We start from the raw sequence: 16,889 nt of genomic DNA on the forward strand, positions 1-16,889 counted from the left end.
AATGAGGAGGAAGTGTAGGCAATCCTGGAGGAGCTGTTTGCCTAAACTTGGCAAGGGAGGATGGAAACCTTACAGTATGAGCAAGCGAGCTCCAGTGAATATGGGCAGCCCAGGAGAATTCTTGTTTGTGGGAGGAGGTTATGAAGGAGGTTGTCGTTACTAAATCCTTGGAGACAGCTAGCGGTGTATTTTTGTGAGATGTAAGCAGGCCATGACCAAAAAGGGGTATTTTGATATCATGCATCATCGTGATAGAAAACCCCCCGCCATCAGGATACTATCGGGTAACTCACCACTCTTTTTTCCCGGAAGTCTATTCCGACCGTCGTGATAAATTTAGGATTGAATTTGTTGTCTGTGTATCTGTATAGGAACGTTGTCTTCCCCACGCCAGAATCTCCGAGCGCCAGGAGCTTAATCAGATAATCATAGTCACCATCCGTCATAGTGTCTACTGCGGTGAACCTGGGAGACGGCACAAATGAGGGGACTGGTCAATAATGCAGCTATATATAGATCAAAACTATAAACAGAACACACACATATAAAAACAAACATATATATCTATACACACACAGCTCTGACAAACTGTGATATATTGTTTATACTGTATTCATATTTTCTGTGCAAATGGGTGCAGCCCGATACAATATATTATCAGTCATGTACACCGCTCACAAGAGAATGAATGTAATAAATGTCAATGGTCTTACTGGATAGGAAATTAGCTTGGAGCAGCAGAATGCCCACCTTGAAAATCACAATTATATTTTAATAGGTTCAGGCTAAGTACATTTAAGTAAGCCAAGACAAATAACATTCATATTGTGCTTTACACCTGGCGGATTCAAAGCACCAGAGCTGCAACCACTAGACCCCAGTCTATAGGCAGTATCAGTGTTAGGGAGTATTGCCCGAAGACTCCTTACTGAATAGGTGCTGGCTTACTGAACAGGAAGAGCTGAGATTTTAACACAGGCCTCCTGTGTCACACTATCTATGCGGCTAGTTAGGAATGTGCTCGACTCTTCAGAGCTTGGGTGATATATAATATATATATATATATATATATATATATATATATATATATATATATATATACACACATATATACACACATATATGGGAGTCCAACTTAAAGTACACCCGAGGCAAAAATAAATGAATGAAATAAACAAGTGTATCTATCTTCCTTCTCCTAAAAATGACTTTTTAAGATATTCCGCAGTTTTATTTTATGTTTAAATCTACTTTTTAAGTTTTAACTGTTTTATTGTTTTTGATAGGTACAGACCAACCAGCAAGCTCATGGTGACCCAGAACTCATTGAAGTGTGTAAGGGACTACAATGGTCCTAAAAGCCCCCTTACTAAGATGTTAAGAAAAACAAAAGTTTGCTTTCTTAAAACAGAAAGAATTTGCGATAATTCAGGTTGGAGTGAGCTTGAGATGTCTCCCAGTGCATCACTGCTGAATATATGCAAATTAAGCATTGTACCCTTAGAAGCTAAACACACCTCCAGAACTGCTGTGCTGGAATGCAATGATGTGTCAGCTTGTTAATTTGTACAGAGCCATAATAATCCAACATGCATACAGACTGTTTCGGATTGTTTGATCCTCATCAGTGCATGGCATAGATTAATTTTGCTCTATGCAGTAGGGCTTGTAACACCGAGAGGTACAGACTAACCAGCAAGCTCATGGTGACCCAGAACTCATTGGAGTGTGTAAGGGACTACAATGGTCCTAAAAGCCCCCTTACTAAGATGTTAAGAAAAACAAAAGTTTGCTTTCTTAAAACAGAAAGAATTTGCGATAATTTAGGTTGGAGTGAGCTTGAGATGTCTCCCAGTGCATCACTGCTGAATATATGCAAATTAACCATTGTACCCTTTGAAGCTAAACACACCTCCAGAACCGCTGGGATGCAATGATGTGTCCGCTTGTTAATTTGTACAGAGCCATAATAATCCAACATGCATTGCTTTTGATCAATGACACATTCATTGAAGTAATCCAGAGCTAAAATGTATGAACTATTGACTATTTTTATCTCTTTCTTGCTCTCAGAAGCCATTTTCTGCTAGGAAAGTGTTTATTTGTGTGTAATTTCTTATCAGTGAGGGTTACACTGTCTGTAGTCACTTCCTGTCTGAGTCAGGACTGAGTCAGCCACTTACATAGCTGATATTTAACTCAACTCTTTCAGGCAGAGAAAGAAAAAAAAGGAACACAGCATAGTTATTTGTGTGCTTGGTACTGTACATACACATGTCTATCTCATCATGTCTCATGTCACCTCAGGTATCCTTTAAAGCGGTGTTATCTTTTGAAATAACATTATTAAATATTTTGTTCCCATTGGTTTGCTCAGTCTCCTAGAGCATATTATATGGAGGGGGAATATGTAACTACAGGTGCACTAGTGAAGGGTTGGAATACCCACCACACTTTAGTTGGAGCCCCCCCCCCCCATATGTTCACACCCCTTCCACTCCACCTGTGGTGATGCCCGTCAGCTGTAGGAACTGCCAGCTGAGGGTCACATTATGTGTGACTGCCATGTACACCTTCCATAACACAACACCTGCTCTGAAGGAGAGGCTTCTGTTGTTAGAGGTTTAACAACATTATTATTAGGTAAACTGCAGTATAGTAAAGCAACCACAAGATGTCACTGTCTGTAAAATGTAGTGATGAGCTCTATGGTATTGTGATTTCCTGTATTCACTCTGTGTTACTCTCTTTTCTAAGTACGGTAAGTTGCATTACACGATGGTGATGTATGATTTTATCTCTGCATATTTTCTCATCAGTAAAGAGTTCTAACCTGTTATACTGGGTGCCTATCTGCAGATACCTATCACTCTGCTCCATCACCTGTATCATAGAAAGCAAAGGTAAACAGCTGGGGTCCCCACAACCCTAATCCCCAACCCTCATAGCCGTCCGTTCACTAATGACCAGTAGGTGGGTACCAGAGGATATCTATTCATATCTGTACATTTCAGGTGCACCTGGCATGACCAAATATTACCTTTTCCAACCCTGCTACAATACAATACTGAAAGGTTACTTTAATCAAACGTTTATTCTATAGGGAAACAGCAAAAAAAAACAAAAAAAACCCCAGTGTGATTTCTGTTGCTTAGCGTTGCGTTTGGACATGACAGAAACATGACAGGAAGTGACATCACAAGCAGAGACTAGTTCAGACATTAGATAGCACAAGAGTTGATAATCAGCAGCTGTTATATACATTCATGGGAAAAAAGATTATCTTAGGCTTTGACCTGAAGTTACATTCTTTCACATGTAATCTATTTGTAGTACATGTTCACGAGAAATTATTCTATTCAATTCTTGTCAAAGTGCAGACATGTTTCACAATATACAGGGCTAAAAAAGCACAATGTAAAACGCACACTGTACATAAATCAGAGAATAATCGCAGAAAAGTCGCAATGCAAATTCGATTGCATCTGTATTTTGCCGTGTAAAAGAGCCCTAAAGGTGGCCATACATCAGGCGAATTGGCAGCCAATCGACCATCCAATTGGATTATTATAATCGAATTGGATGAAAATTGGTGCTGCCAAGTGCATGCCCGACCGACAAGTCCAAGTGACCAATTGGAAATTGGTTGCATGGTCGATCGTGCATGCCGCAAGATTTCAGGCCGAAGTTGGCTGGTCAGGTGTGTAGCGGTACGGCGGCCGATTTTGGAACGAGCGACAAGATGACGAAACCCCCGCCGCTGCAGTTATACATTACACGCTACTGGCACATATTGTCTGACGTCAGACGCTATGCGCCAGTAGCGTGTACGGAGAGCTGTCCAGAGGTTACGGACACCGTGCGGAGGCTGCTACAGGACAGGTAATATAGAAATGCACACACTGGTGGGAACATTTATACATTGGGGGCAGCAGCGGTGCGGACTCAGACGTTTCCCTGAAGATTTCATGCTGAAATCGGACGGGAATCGGCCTGTAGTGTATGGGCAGAATCAACAAAAAGACAGATGTGGAATGCATTGCCACAGGAAGTCGTTATGGCAAACTCTATACCTGCATTTAAAGGGGGCTTAGATGCTTTCCTTGCATTGAAAAACATCCATGGCTACAATTAATAGGTAATGCCTAATGATGTTGATCCAGGGATTTTATCTGATTGCCATCTGGAGTCGGGAAGGAATTTTTCCCTTAAGGGGCTAATTGGACCATGCCTTGTAGGGGTTTTTTCGCCTTCCTCTGGATCAACAGGGATATGTGAGGGAGCAGGCTGGTGTTGTACTTTATACTGGTTGAACTCGATGGACGTATGTCTTTTTTCAACCAAAATAACTATGTAACTATGTAACAAATGTATCTCTAATCAGATTCGATTCGAGATACATTTCTCTCTTTGTCGAATCTGCCCATAATCGTCAGGTCTATTTTTGAAAATAAAGAAAACCCTGAAAATACCCCATGAGGAGATGGACTAAAACCTGTCAGATTTCTAGTGCTTCCTGTGGCAGCGGCATGGGAAAAAAGTAATTTACAATGCATATTGCTATGGGACAAATGTATCCTTGCACATGAGGAAGTGAATACAACTGAATAACTAAAATTGCTTATTTTCTTACAATATTCATTTATAGATTATGTAGTCATGGGTTGCCCATTGTAAAATCTTTCCTCTTCCTGATTTATCACAGGTGGTTACATCGTCAGCTCTGTCAGGTAATCTCTGCAGAATGTTTGTTTACTGAGAGTTCTGAAGCCAGTACAAACCATACCTGGTCTCCCCGAATTTCTTGGGGGGGTTGGGGGGGGGGGCGATTCTTGGTATTAAACAGCCTAGCCCAGGCATGGGCAAACTTGGCCCTCCAGCTGTTAAGGAACTACAAATCCCACAATACATTTGCCTTTATGAGTCATGACTGTGGCTGTCAGACTCCTGTAATGCATTGTGGGACTTGTAGTTCCTCAACAGCTGGAGGGCCAAGTTTGCCCATGCCTGGCCTAGCCTAACCATCACTGGGAGGGCAGGTCTACATACCAATATACAGCAATATATAGCCACAGGAAGAGTTTCTGATGCTGAAGCCAAGAAAATAGACTTAAGGCTGCTTTCACAGTGGGACGTTACAGGTGCACGTTAGAGCAGCGGAGTGTTCTGATCACGTGGTCTCCAGTCTTTTGCCACATGCGCCGTTTCCGTTCGATAGTATGCGTCACAAAGTACGCATCACGGATGCATCAAGAGACGCATAACGCAGCTCTATATAACGTCCAACTTCAATACTAACATGTGTTGCGTTAGGGGCACGTTATGCGACCTTAACGTTGCATGAAACGCAACGTCTTAGTGTGAAAGAGCCCTAAAAGTGGGTATCCTGAATAATTTACTGCATTCAACTACAGGTATATGTCACTACAGCGCCTCTTTAAAGGACAGCTGAAGAGAGAGGTATATGGAGGCTGCCATGTTTATTTCCTTTTAAACAATACCAGTTGCCTGGCAGCCCTGCTGGTCTGTTTGGCTGCAGAAGTGTCTGAATTACACCAGAAACAAGCATGCAGCTAATCTTGTCAGATCTGACAATAACTTGATCTGCTGCATGCTTGTTCAGGGGCTATGGCTAATAGTATTAGAGACAGAGAGTCAGTCGGAGGGCCTGGCAACTGGTATTGCTTAAAAGGAAATAAACATGGCAGCCTCCATATACCCCTCTCTTCAGTTGTCCTTTAAAAAATAGAAGAGCGATCAAGAAATGATTGATATTCACTAAATAATTTGTTGATATTGTTTGATCCACAATCAGCCTGCAAGTCGTCACCTTTGCTACTGGCAGACATAAAAAAACAGGCAGCATTAACTACCAGTATCTTTGACCACACCCCCTAACAATGCGATAGGCTAAACGGTTGTTTTTTTGTTTATAGATATACATATGCACAGAGAGAGATATTGCTTGCTTGACAGTTGGAAACAGCCAATTTCCCCACAATGCAAGAAGGTTCACAGACAGGAAACTGTCAGGACCATAGTCATGACATCACACTGTGGGAGGGGTTTCACCACAATATCAGCCATACAGAGCCCCCTGATGATCTATTCGAGAAAAGGTAAAGATTTCTCATGGGAAAGGGGGTATCAGCTACTGATTGGGACAGGGCTGTGGAGTTGGTACAAAAATCATCCGACTCCAACTCTGACCCTCAGTTTATGAGACAACCGACTCCAACTCCAGGTACCCTAAATGGCTCAGACTCAGACTCCTTAGTCAAATACTTACCAGGGCTGTGGATTTGGTACAAAAATCATCCGACTCTGACTCCTGACTCCGACTCTCCAGTTTATGAAACCACCAACTCTAACTCCTACTCCGACCCCAGGTACCCAAAATTGCTCCGACCCCTCGACTCCAACTCCAACTTCACAGCCCTGGATTGGGATGAAGTTCAACCCTTGGTTACAGGTCCTCTTTAATGGTGTGTAATTCTGTGTGACTTGCTGTCTCACATTAAAATCCACCGCTAGATAATGAAAACAAACAAAATGCTGCAGCACTCAGCTGATTTCCCCGATTCCCAGCACCTCCGCCTGACAAATCGCCGCACATATCCGCTCATTACTGCCGGGGACACACAGGTCCGCCTGGCTGTCACGGTGAAATACATGGACAATACTAGCGGCCTGATCCCCTGGGGAATGGCAGGGCCACAATTACATGGCCTTAAGAGATAAACTATTGACAGCTGCTTTATTACAATGTCACAGTATAAATGACACATTGGAAGGGCTGCCTGTGCGGCTTTGTTCACTAGGCCCTCGCCAAGCTCCCAGCGCAATAACTAATCCCAGACTTTGTAATAAACAATCCTATCTAACCGCACACTAATACACTCTCACTAGATCAATGTGCTGCAGATACTGTCCGGCCAGATAACCTGGGAAGAGATTACTAAACAATACACCTTCCTGAAGACAAGTGTACATAGAAAAATGAACTATAATGGGATGGGGATGGCGTACTCAGTGGTTTGTGCCTGGCCTTTATTTTTTATCAATCCTGAGGCAGCGGAATACCATGCGCTATACTGGCTGCGCGCAGCATCTGAACTGGCTGGGAGTGTACCGCGTAAGCGCCGTTACAATCTTTGTGAACTGGGCATGTGCAGAACGCTCCAGTCTACGCCCAGTGCAACTGGGGAGGTGCACACGGCTGCGACTGCACATGCGCAGTGGCCCACGTCTGGGCCAGTCAGGGAATTTATTGGCCCAGACTCCAGGTGGTTGATTCACGGAACTGTGCTATGCGTTTAGTACACAATGTAACGCGCATGAAGGTTTACGTGCGTAAAGATTGACATGCGCGCACTAACAAAGGTTTTCGCGTGTCAATTTGGCCATTATAGTTTGAAATTAATACATGCTACCATAATCAAAACCCATGTATTTTATTTGCCCGATTGTCACAGTTATTACACTGTTTAAATTAAATTTATTTGGAAATAAAGGTGCGTTTTTTGAATTTGCGTCCATCACTATTTACAAGCTTATAATTTAAAAAATTATAGTAATTTACTCTCTTGACATGCATATTCAAAAAGTTCAGACCCTTAGGTAACTATTTTTTTTTAATTGTAATTTTTTTTAATTAAAAATGTTATTTGGGTAATTTTTGGAGTGGGAGGTAAACAGTTAATTTTAAATGTAATAAGTGTTTATTTAGGAAAAAATGCATGTGGGTGTAGTTTTACTATTTGGCTACAAAGATGGCCACAGTCAAAAAGTCCTGGAAGCGATGCTGTCGCTTCCAGGAAGCATTAGGAGGATGGGAAACTTTTTTTTTGTGCAGAAATACCGCGGCCTCTGATAAGAGGCCGTTGGTTTGTCTATAGGGGACTTAGATCAATGAATGGGAATGTTGTTCCCATTCATTGATTTAGGGGCTAATGGAAGGTGGCGGGAGCGCGTGCAATCGCGCGCCCTGCACAGCAGCAGCAAGGCAGTCTATCTGGACAGATATATCCATCCAGATAGACTTAAGTGGTTAAAGCAAACCCATAATGAAAAATAAACTGATGTGATACACAGTTGTGTCTAACCTAAAATTCCTAAAAATTACTTTTCTTTTTTTTAGAATCCTACAGTTTTATTTTCTGTTTAAAAGCTGAAAAAGAAAGTTTAGTGTTTTCTTGAACTACGGCCTTTTATTTATTTCCTGCATTCAGAAACTGTTATTTTCATGAAAGAGTTTTATGGCTGTAATTAGTTACTAGTGAGGGTCACTCTATAGACCAGGTCTTACTAGGGAGAGACTGTCTTGCCATAATATTAATAATAATAATAATAATACCTGAATGTTTAACTCTTTCAGGCAGAAAAAGAAATAAAGGAACACAGCCTAGTCATTTGTATGCTTTGCATTGTACATACATGTTTATGTCATCATGGCGCTGATTCACGAAGCAATGGTAAGATTGCCGTTCGCGTATCTTTGGTAACGCAGGTAATGGCAATTAGGCAATGCAGCCACTCAGTCATCAGTAGTTACTGTAAAATTGCTGTGCATGCAGCAATATTACCATTGCTTTGTGAAACATCTCACCTCATGTACCGTTTAAAGTGGACCTGAATTCTTGTACAGAACAGAAGGGAAACATAGAGAAATGCACCCTGTATGTATTTAGAGAGTTTAGCCTGTCTAATTCCCTCTCATCTGTGACTAATCACAAGTTGTAATTTGATCCCTCAACTGTGTCAGCTGACCGCCATGGCAGAGCAGCTAATTTGTAAACAGGATGTTAACCCTATGTCTGCTTCCATGAAAGCAGGAAGTAGACATTTCAGATTTATTGCAGGAATTTGTATCAGCTCGATGGGCGTGGCCGTGGCGGCAGCCCCAGGACCGCCTAGTGCCGATCGGTGTAAAGTCCAGGGACTTCAATTTGCAGGACATCGCGCTCCGCCTTCAGTCTCCCGCTCAGAGACTGTTAGACGACGAAACCGCCGTCTGTAAACATAGTACAGCGCTGCGATTTTTAGCAGCTCTGTACTGGGTGACAGCCCTGTGACACAACTGTCCCCCTGGGTGGCAAGACAGCGATCCGCTGTCATAGGCTGAAGCCTATGACAGCCGATCGCTATGATTGGTTGGCTCTGGGACGGAGGGAGGGGGTAGTAAAAAAAAAAATAGTAACATTTATTTAAAAAAAACAAAACATAGATATTTGCAAAAAAATAAACAAACATCTGGGAGGAGATCAGACCCCACCAACAGAGCCAGCTGTGTTTGTGGGGAGAAAAGGGGGGGGGGGGGGGGATCACTTGTGTGCTGTGTTGTGCAGCCCTGCAGGTTGGCCTTAAAACTGCAGTGGCCAGTTTCACAAAACATTGCCTGGTGGTCTTTAGGGGGGTTTAACACTGCGGTCCTCAAGAGGTTAAAGGTTATTATGCTGTTGTATATCTTTTAAAGCAGAGAGGAAGTGCTGAGTTAAAGTCCGCTTTAAGGGGAAGATGCCCAGTTAGCAATAACAGATCTGGCTTTTGCTTTCATAATGCAAGTGACGCGTATTGATTAATGATGAACGGTGTCCTAAGCTCGCACTTGGTCTGCGCTGTGAGAAATGACCGGTGCGTAGCGCAGAATAACTCATTAGCAGGGTTCATGCAGAAGGAATTGTGTCCATGACAGTCCACGCAGCAAACTGAAAGTGGGTGAGAAGCAGGATCGTGTGCTAACAGGTAACCATGGCAACCTGGACTCTTGCTAAAGGAAAATATATTCTGCTCTTACTATGGTTACACTAAAACACAATTAGGATTCAGCCTTGGAATCAATCTATAGCCTGAAAACCGCCTGAGTGGGTCTGGCACAGGAAACGCTGCAAGTTCTGGCTCTGAACGGAGTTTGTTGAATTAAAAAATGAAGTCATCTTCAAGTAATGAGCGTATTTTGGAGAAAAAACATTTCGCTGTCCTTTATTTGTTCAGTGACAGCATATGGTGCGGTGTTGTAACCTTGTACGCACTTGTTCTTGCACTTGTGGCTAATGAGAATATTAAGTTACTTTCAAAGATTGCTTAAAGGACAACTGAAGTGAGAGGTATATACAGTAGAAGTTGCCATATTTGTTTCCATTTAAACAAAACCAGTTGCCTGGCAGTGCTGCTGGTCTATTTGGCTGCAGTAGTATCTGAATAATACCAGAAACAAGCATGCAGCTAATCTTGTCAGATCTGACAATAATGTCAGAAACACCTGATCTGCTGCATGCTTGTTCAGGGTCTATGGCTGAAAGTATTAGAGGCAGAGGATTAGCAGCATAGACAGGCAACTGGTATTGCTTAAAAGGAAATACATATGGCAGCTTCCATATACTTCTCACTTCAGTTGTCCTTTAAGGCTACTTACACACCAGGACGTTGCGTTTAGGGGACATTATAGGGCACATAACGTGCCCCTAACGCAATGCCTGGTGCTCTCTGGTGTGGACGTCGGAGTGAGCTGCGTTGTGCAGCTCACTCTGGCGTCCGTGATGCGTACTCTTGGACGCATGCGGCATCACGTGGTCCTGCCTGGCCAATCGCCGCACAGAACGGCGCTCCAGGAAGTAAACACTGCACGTCACTGAGTGCAGTGAATATTAATTAGCCATGTGCCTGGCCCGTCTCCCCTCCTCCCCAACATGACTGAGCATGTGCGCACAGTCTAACGCGGCTTAGCCGCCTATAACGTACTGCATGCAGCACTTTGCTGCGTTACAATGTAACGCAACGTGGGCAGTGTGAACAGCCCACTTGTGTTACATTGCTGTGCGTTGGGGGAGCGTTACAGGCTGCACTAACGTGCGCCTGTAACGTCTCACTGTGTGCTCTTGCAGCCTAAGAGCACCGAAAGTGAGAGGGATATGGAGGCTGACATATTTGCCTTGCTGTCCAGTGAATAACAGTAAAAGAAAGTATTAGCGCTCACAGACCTAAAAAGCAGTAAAACCAATGATAGACAAAGGATGAACAATTACACTCCTGCTCGGTGAAGTGCTGCCCTGCTAAGTGTGCAATAGCAAAACAGAATCAAATATCGACTGAACTTTAGAGCGCTAACCCACCTTGATATTTGCTGTCCAGTGAACCCTCTGCCTCTGAGGGAGGGAACCACACATGCATCTGTGGGAATCACAGACGATTCCCCGCAAGTGTTTTGCTGCACAATAGTGCGGTTCGCAAAGCGTTTTAACTTGAGGTTTTTTTTTTACAGTAGCCAATGATTTAAATGTAAAACCGCAAGCGTTGTGCTGGAAAGTAGAGCAGGATGCATTTTTTTTTTATTATTTTTTTTTACTACGCAATACGGAATCGCATATGCCTCCGGAAAATGCACAGGCACTACATACTAAAAACCCTGCACAGAAAGGTCATCGCACCAGATCATGTAAAGTATAACATGATTCTCTGTATTATAATAATTCCATACTAAAAATAATTACAATTAGGAATATAATAACTAGGGGGCAGCATAATACCATTACTATAAACAATTATACAAAATGACAGGGCATCATAAATAAACACCTAAAATTGTATGACTGGTAGAATGACACAAGGGGGGGAAATTATAGAGGGGCTTATTCAAATCCTCGCATAAAGTAGCAAAATAAAGTGCAAATGTCTGACTTGTCAAATCCACATCATATGACAAGTAGCTGTAGTATAGTGACCAGTAGTGAAAACCAAAAAAGTGACTCCAATGACAACAAACACCATTAAAACAAACTGTTGTAAAGCAAAATAAAGAAAACCACAGAGCAAGGAGGAAAGGGCACACCATGAGCGAAAATACAACCACCAGTGAAAATAAACAGTGTCTGTGTAACAAATCACTGCCCAGAATGCCAATAGAGGAAATAATGTGAGCAGAGAGAAAACGCCCCTTACCAGAAAGGTGCAAGCCAGCGCCAGCCCTCCGCGATCGCCTATCGCAGCTTGTCCATAGACTTCCTTAAAGGCAAATGCTGAATCGCTATAGGCACACTTATCGGCATTCTAAACTGCTGTGGTTGAGAGGTGCCTGGCTCTTCTACTGACCACATAAGCTATTGCTCCGTTGTTATTGCCCGATGAAGCGGGATCAAACCTGCAAAACGCGTTGCATTTTCCCCCGTAGTATGTAAATAAACTTGTTCTATTTGACAAACACATTGGCAATTTTTGTGTCTGCTTGGAGGAGGTAAGTCCACCGCTGCCTTCTCATGTGTTAAACTTTTTAGATTCTTTTATGCTTTTGGCGCCTCTGTATCCATACTATGCTGAACTGAGGTTTGTTACACAAACAATCTTTATTTTCACTGGTGGTTGTACTTTCGCTCATGGGCGAGATCTGTCTCTTTGTTGATCTGCCCATACATTGTTTGATGTATGGGCACCATCACCTTCTCTTCACCTGATCTTATCTTTGCCACATCTAAATAGTTTTTATTATCGTCATCTCACCTTGTAGGGCACAAGTGTAAAACGTGTTTTATAAAGCTAGGTACGCACGTCTGATATACATTTTTGCAACCAAGGAATCAAGCTAGGCACAGATAGAGATCAAGGGAAATGTATTCCTGTGTTCAATAGGTAGTTACAGGAGGCAGCATGAGCCAGTCTCATTTCCGTTTTGCTAGTATAGTGCGGTCCAACTATAATGATAGTGTTATAAACTTTAAACTCAGCAATATTTTTGAATGCATTAACCCATCGCTGAGAAAACTACGACCCGCGTGCTCTGTGAATCCGGCTCGCTGCTGAGTCGTGAATGGGCAATAAAAAGAAGGATAACTCACCTACCCGCCGCTTCCAGCGTCCGGTCTCCATGGCAATAGCTGTGTCCCGTGACACGCTGTGAGGAGTCAATACGTGCCAATGTGTAATAAGTTATCACGTGCTGACGGTGTGTCAGGTGTTGCTGCTGTGGCCATGGAGACCCGAGGCTGGAAGCGGCGATTAGGTGAGTTAACCCTCTTCTTATCGCCCACTCGGAACGTCTCGGGGAGGGGGGGGGGATGCACGGGGGGAGAGATTAAAAAAAAAAAAAAAGAATGCGGCCTGCTGCCGCTTAAAGTGTGCCCAGGCCTGTATTAACCGTTTCCAATACTGTGTCGGACTATGTCCAACATTGTCAATTATTTACACTTCAGACCCAATTTTGGACATGGTCCAACACAGGAAAACATGGCTGCCGCTAGGGCCCCCACTGGTGGATTTAGTCCAACGCGGCATCATTCCCTTTGGATCCAACTAAGTCCGACACTTTGATCACCGCCGACCCCATCATACCATTTAAATATTACTTTTGCAATACAAGTATTACATGGGTGCATTTGGACTCGCGGTTACGGGTGCCGTTACCGAGTCAGGCTACAGGAAACAAAGTGTTGTAATTCTGCGTGCATTGGGGTGGAGTTGCAGCAGGCAAGCTGGTGTTGCCCCTCCCCTTACTGATGCCGGTGCAATGACAGTCTTTGCTGTCTTACGTTACTGCACTGCATCCTGCACATGCGCAGTGTATTTTCAGATACAGTTCACCTTGAATTCTTTAAATTTTAGTCCTCTTACAAACCTTACATCTCAAATTTTGAGTTTATGGAGGGAAACCCCCAACAGGGCCGGCCTTTGATATGAGCGACCGGAGCGGTCGCTCAGGGCGCCAGTTCTCAAGGGCGCATGCGCCCTGTCGCCCCTTGCCGCCCCGCTGTCTCTCCTTGCGTCATCTCCGTCTGTAGTTAGAGCAGGACTACAAGAACATGGTCGCCGATGTCCACAAATGCGGACAATTGGCGGCCATTTTCTTGTAGCCGTGCTCTAACTACATATGGAGCGGAGGCAGGGAGAGAAGAGTGACGTCGACGCTGGAGCGTGGAAGTCAGGTGAGTCAGTCTCTGCTCGGCCTGCTGCCGGAGAAGGGGGGGATTGCCTGGGGGCATACTACCTACACTGGGGGCATACTGGGGGCATACTACTTACACTGGGGGCATACTGCCTACACTGGGGGAATAATGGGGGCATACTACCTACACTGCCAGAGAAGGGGGGGATTGCCTGGGGGCATACTACCTACACTGGGGGCATACTGCCTAAACTGGGGTCATACTACCTACACTGGGGGCATACTACCTACACTGGGGGCATACTACCTACACTGGGGGCATACTACCTACGTTGGGGGCATACTGCCTACACTGGGGGCATACTACCTACACTGGGGGCATACTACCTACACTGGGTACTGCCTACACTGGGGGCATACTACCTACACTGGGGCATACTACCTACACTGGGGCATACTACCTACACTGGGGGCATACTACCTACACTGGGGGCATACTGGAGGCATACTACCTACACTGGTGGCATACTGGGGGCATACTACCTACACTGGGGCATACTACCTACACTGGGGGCATACTACTTACACTGGGGCATACTACCTACACTGGGGGAATACTACCTACACTGGGGCATACTGGGGCATACTACCTATACTGGGGCATACTACCTACACTGGGGGCATACTACCTACACTGGGGCATACTACCTACACTGGGGGCATACTACCTACACTGGGGGCATACTACCTACACTGGGGCATGCTACCTATACTGGGGGCAACTATGCTACTACACTGGGGGAACTATACTAGCTACACTGGGGGAAGCTATGCTACCTATATGGGGCAACTATACTAGCTAGACTGGGGGTAACTATGCTACCTATATGGGGACAACTATGCTACTTACACTGGGGGCAACTATACTAGCTACCTTTACTGTGGCAACTATACTACCTATGCTTGGCTACCTACACTGAGGGCACATACACATGAGATCCTACACTGAGGGCACCTACACATGAGATCCTATACTGAGGGCACCTATACCTGGCTACCTACCTACCTATACTGAGTCTGAGGGCATTTTTTGGGGAGGGACGCACTACAGCTATAACAAGCATTGCAAATTGTTGGTGCTATATATGGGCCTGTGTGTGTGTGCGTGAGTATATGTGTACGCGCGCAAAGAGGATGGGGGGGGGGGGGGCACCAAAATCCGGTTTCGCTCAGTGTGCAGTGAAACCTAAGGCTTGCCCTGACTCCCAAGCTGTCTCTGTGTTAATTTGCAACCTCCGAGCCCTGCTGGTTCCTGAGATAGATATGTATGCCATATCTCGGGAACCAGCAAGGCTCACTCAGGCACTGCAAATGTACACAGAGGCAGCTCAAGGGGTCCCTTCCATACCCTCAAAATGTAGGATGTAGAGTTTGTAAGAGGCCTACAATTTAATTAACCTGCTGAGCGGTCTGGACGAGCTCAGCTCGGCCAACACCGCCAGAGGCTGCCGCTCAGGCCCTGCTGGGCCGATTTCAACCAAATAAAAAGCAGCACACGCAGCCGGCACTTTGCCAGCCGCGTGTGCTGCCTGATCGCCGCTGCAGCGCGGCGATCCGCCGCGTGCAGCGGCGAAAGAGGGTCCCCCCAGCCGCCCGAGCCCAGCGTAGCCGGAACAAACAGTTCCGGCCAGCGCTAAGGGCTGGATCGGAGGCGGCTGACGTCAGGACGTCGGCTGACGTCCATGACGTCACTCCGCTCGTCGCCATGGCGACGAGGGAAGCGAAACACGGAGGGCCGCTTATTGCGGCCTTCCGTTTTATCTCTTGCCGCCGGAGGCGATCGGAAGATCGCCTCCGGAGCGCCCTCTAGTGGGCTTTCAGTTGGCTGCATGAAATAGTTTTTTTTTTATTTAAAAAAAACCCTCCCGCAGCCACCCTGGCGATTTAATCAGAACGCCAGGGTGGTTAAGTATCACCCATAACCCCCCCCCCCCCCCACACACACACACACACACACACACACACAAACAATGGCTATAAAAGTAATCCAAAATGAATTGGAAAGGGTTAATGCTTTTAGTGACTTAGCAATACTTATGTTTGTTTATGCAGGATCTCTCAAGTTCACACAACTCCTGAGTTCAACTAATGTACCCCCTGTGGCACCAGTGCTGTGTGTTGAGGAACTAGTGATCCAGGGAACCGGTGTGGATCCAGACTGCAGTCAGCTGTGTGGATCCTGCAGGGGGGTGTTATGACTGGCATCCAGTGCCTTCAAGTAATAGCCTCTGCTGACTGACGAGTAATGTGGGTGTGTGTCCGGAGATTATAGCGAAGTGTGGAATGTACATTGACAAGTATGTGAGAAAGCCAGCCGAGCGAGTTCTGCTAACCCCGAGACTGGCAGAACCTGATGGGGAATAAGGTCAGCGGTCAGAGGAGAGAGCTCCGCCCCCCGCAGGTACACACACCATCTCATAATGCCATAGCTTCATCTGATTGCCTCACTCTAGTCACACTACTACACCAGATCATGTTACCTACAATATAGAACTTGTGTTACAGTGAAACTGAAGTGACAATAAACTGATGAGATAAACAACTGGGTCTACAGAACGAAACCAAAATAAAAAAACAACAGATGTGTGATGCACAAAAAACCTCTATCGTATGCATCAAAAATGGGAGGCTGAGCTTTTGGGCCTGTTTCCACTTCGTATTAAAAATGTAACCAATGAACGTCAATGGAGTCGTTTCCATTTAAGGGCTGGTTCAGACGGACGTTTGGAGGCGTCGCGTTCATTGGCGTTGCGTTTGTGATGCGTTCAGGCTTTCAGCAGCGTTCGCATTGCGTTCGGATGCGTTCGCGTTTTTTCTTCCCCTAGAGGGACATTACCTGTCGCGGTTAACCGCCCCTGGAAGCAACATGTAGCTTCCAGGGGCTCCTTGAACGCCAGTGAAAATCGGGACCCGAACGCCGCGTTTGTGCAAACGCGCGTAAAAGCTTGGTACAAATGCT

The 16,889-nt window shown here is 45.0% G+C and overlaps 1 protein-coding gene across 5 annotated transcripts in view; it reads right to left on the reverse strand.

Annotated features, from left to right (window-relative positions):
• RAB27B (RAB27B, member RAS oncogene family) overlaps positions 1-16,889 on the reverse strand; it is a 347,777-nt gene that overhangs the window by 34,287 nt on the left and 296,601 nt on the right. For all 5 annotated transcript variants that reach the window (XM_068251327.1, XM_068251326.1, XM_068251325.1 and 2 more), the window contains one exon: positions 294-465. In XM_068251327.1, the coding sequence (XP_068107428.1) occupies positions 294-446 (153 nt within the window). In that variant the 5' untranslated portion in view covers positions 447-465. The remainder of the gene's footprint in view (positions 1-293; positions 466-16,889) is intronic.

Source organism: Hyperolius riggenbachi, chromosome 1 (genome assembly GCF_040937935.1).
Source record: "Hyperolius riggenbachi isolate aHypRig1 chromosome 1, aHypRig1.pri, whole genome shotgun sequence".
Lineage (NCBI taxonomy): Eukaryota > Metazoa > Chordata > Amphibia > Anura > Hyperoliidae > Hyperolius > Hyperolius riggenbachi.